The sequence below is a fragment of the Mandrillus leucophaeus genome, unplaced genomic scaffold, assembly GCF_000951045.1.
Source record: "Mandrillus leucophaeus isolate KB7577 unplaced genomic scaffold, Mleu.le_1.0 Scaffold56, whole genome shotgun sequence".
NCBI classification, from domain to species: domain Eukaryota; kingdom Metazoa; phylum Chordata; class Mammalia; order Primates; family Cercopithecidae; genus Mandrillus; species Mandrillus leucophaeus.
The window spans coordinates 6977908-6979765 of NW_012106030.1; the positions used below are offsets into that span (position 1 = coordinate 6977908).

Here is a 1858-nt window from a genome sequence, read left to right on the forward strand (position 1 = left end):
GTAATAAGAGGCTGGAGATGTAAATTGCCACTGATATAATCTGAGTAATAGAAACGTTTTCTCAGGATATTGATTTAGTTGGGGCAAATTTGGTATCAAGAAATGAAGATTATAATATAAAATAAGACTTTGTGGTCCTAAAACAAGGTCTTTCTGCCCATGCTTTGTCTTCCTGGTCCTTTGTGCTGGCGTCTGCCTCGTAAGGGGTTATGCTCAGACTCTCTCCCATGCTCCGTGCTGGTACAGTGCTGGGTGAAGGAAGATTTTGCTTCCTTCACTATGATGCCACCCAATGTGCTGACTGTGTTGTTGCAGGATTTGATGTTCTGGAGAGAGAAGGGGTAAGCCTGGGCTTGTGCCAGACAGGTTGCTGCTGCCTGGTGCCGTGCCAGACTCACCTAGCTCCAAAGAACACACCTCATTCCTCCCGTCCCTTTTAACCTGCATTGTCAAGTCTCCGTGGATTTATGGAGCATAAACCTGGGAACCAGAAACCAGCCCCTCACTACCTGGCTCCACTCCCAAAGTGGAGTTTTCACTTGATTCAGATTGTTATTTTATTTCCAGTCTCTGAAGGGCCACCTGGAATGGCAAGAACCGGCTTCATTGGTGCACGCCTGCACTGGCAGCTGTTCTTGTTCCCTGGACATGTAGCCCTAGAGTTAGTTTTCCACCATTTCCTCCTTTCCCTTCCCACCATGTTACCTACCTGCCTTCTTTGAAACCCGATTTCTTCCTATTATTACTGAAAGCCTCACCAAAAAGGGCAATATAAAATAGTATTGCCTGTAGGATTGATCCGACTAATGACAAATACATTACTGAAGGAAATAAATTACAGTGAAAGCTTAAATCATTTACCAACATCCCGTAAATGGTACCTCTCTGCCAGATACTTGAGTTGCTTCTAGTGAATCCCTGGCTCATTAACAAGGGGCTCACTAATGTTAAAAGTCCAAAAGTCATTTAAAAGGCAAATTGCACCTCTACTGTGGACTTGAAAAATAAAAGGCCATCATTGCCAAAAGCCATGATTTAAAAGACCAGAGATATCGCCAAATTGAGCCACCACTACAATGTGACAAAAGAACATGTCCCACCTTGCCTTGCCAGCTGGCTCAGGTAACTCTCCAGGTCACTGACGCCGTGGCTGGTGAAGTAACTGTAATACTGGAAAACAGTGACGACTTCCGAGGACAGGCTGGAGGAAAGCAGAGGCTCAGCCTGGTCCAGAATTTGGGACACCAGGGTTCGAAACACTATTCGGAAGGGAAAGACACAAAGCAGCTTTAGATATATGACCATTCATTCATTCAATAACTTTTATTTTTATTTTTATTTGAGAGACAGGGTCTCACTTTGTTGCCCAGGTTGGTCTCAAACTCCTGGGCTCAAGCAGTCCTCCTGCCTCAGCTTCCCAAGTAGATGGAATTGCAGGCATGAGCCATCACATCTGGCTCAATAAGTTATTTATCTTTTATTGTGGTTGAAGATACAGTGAAGTAGGTAAAGTAAGCAGTTGGATGGTTTTTGCACATGTGCACACCTGTGTAACTGCCATTTAGATCAAGATATGGAAGACGGCCCGCATTCCATAAGGTTTCCTTGTGCCCCTTCCCAGTCCATAACCACCCTTCCCTTCCCTTATATATAACATACAAAACGAATAAATATTATATATGTGTGTGTAGAAGAGAGATAAAAAGGAAGAGGAAGAGACAAGTGAGAGACGAAAAGAGAAGGAAGGAAGGAAAGAAGGAAGGAAAAATGAAGGGAAGAGAAAGGAAGGGAAGGGCACAAATCGGCAACTAACAATCTGACATCTATCAACATAAATTAGTTTCACCTGTTCTTGAAC

General features: G+C 43.7%; 1 protein-coding gene across 1 annotated transcript in view; it reads right to left on the reverse strand.

Moving 5' to 3' along the window:
* Positions 1-1858, reverse strand: part of FAM65B (family with sequence similarity 65, member B) — a 287827-nt gene that overhangs the window by 16717 nt on the left and 269252 nt on the right. The window contains exon 19 of the mRNA XM_011998193.1: positions 1101-1259. Coding sequence (XP_011853583.1) covers positions 1101-1259 — 159 coding nt within the window. The remainder of the gene's footprint in view (positions 1-1100; positions 1260-1858) is intronic.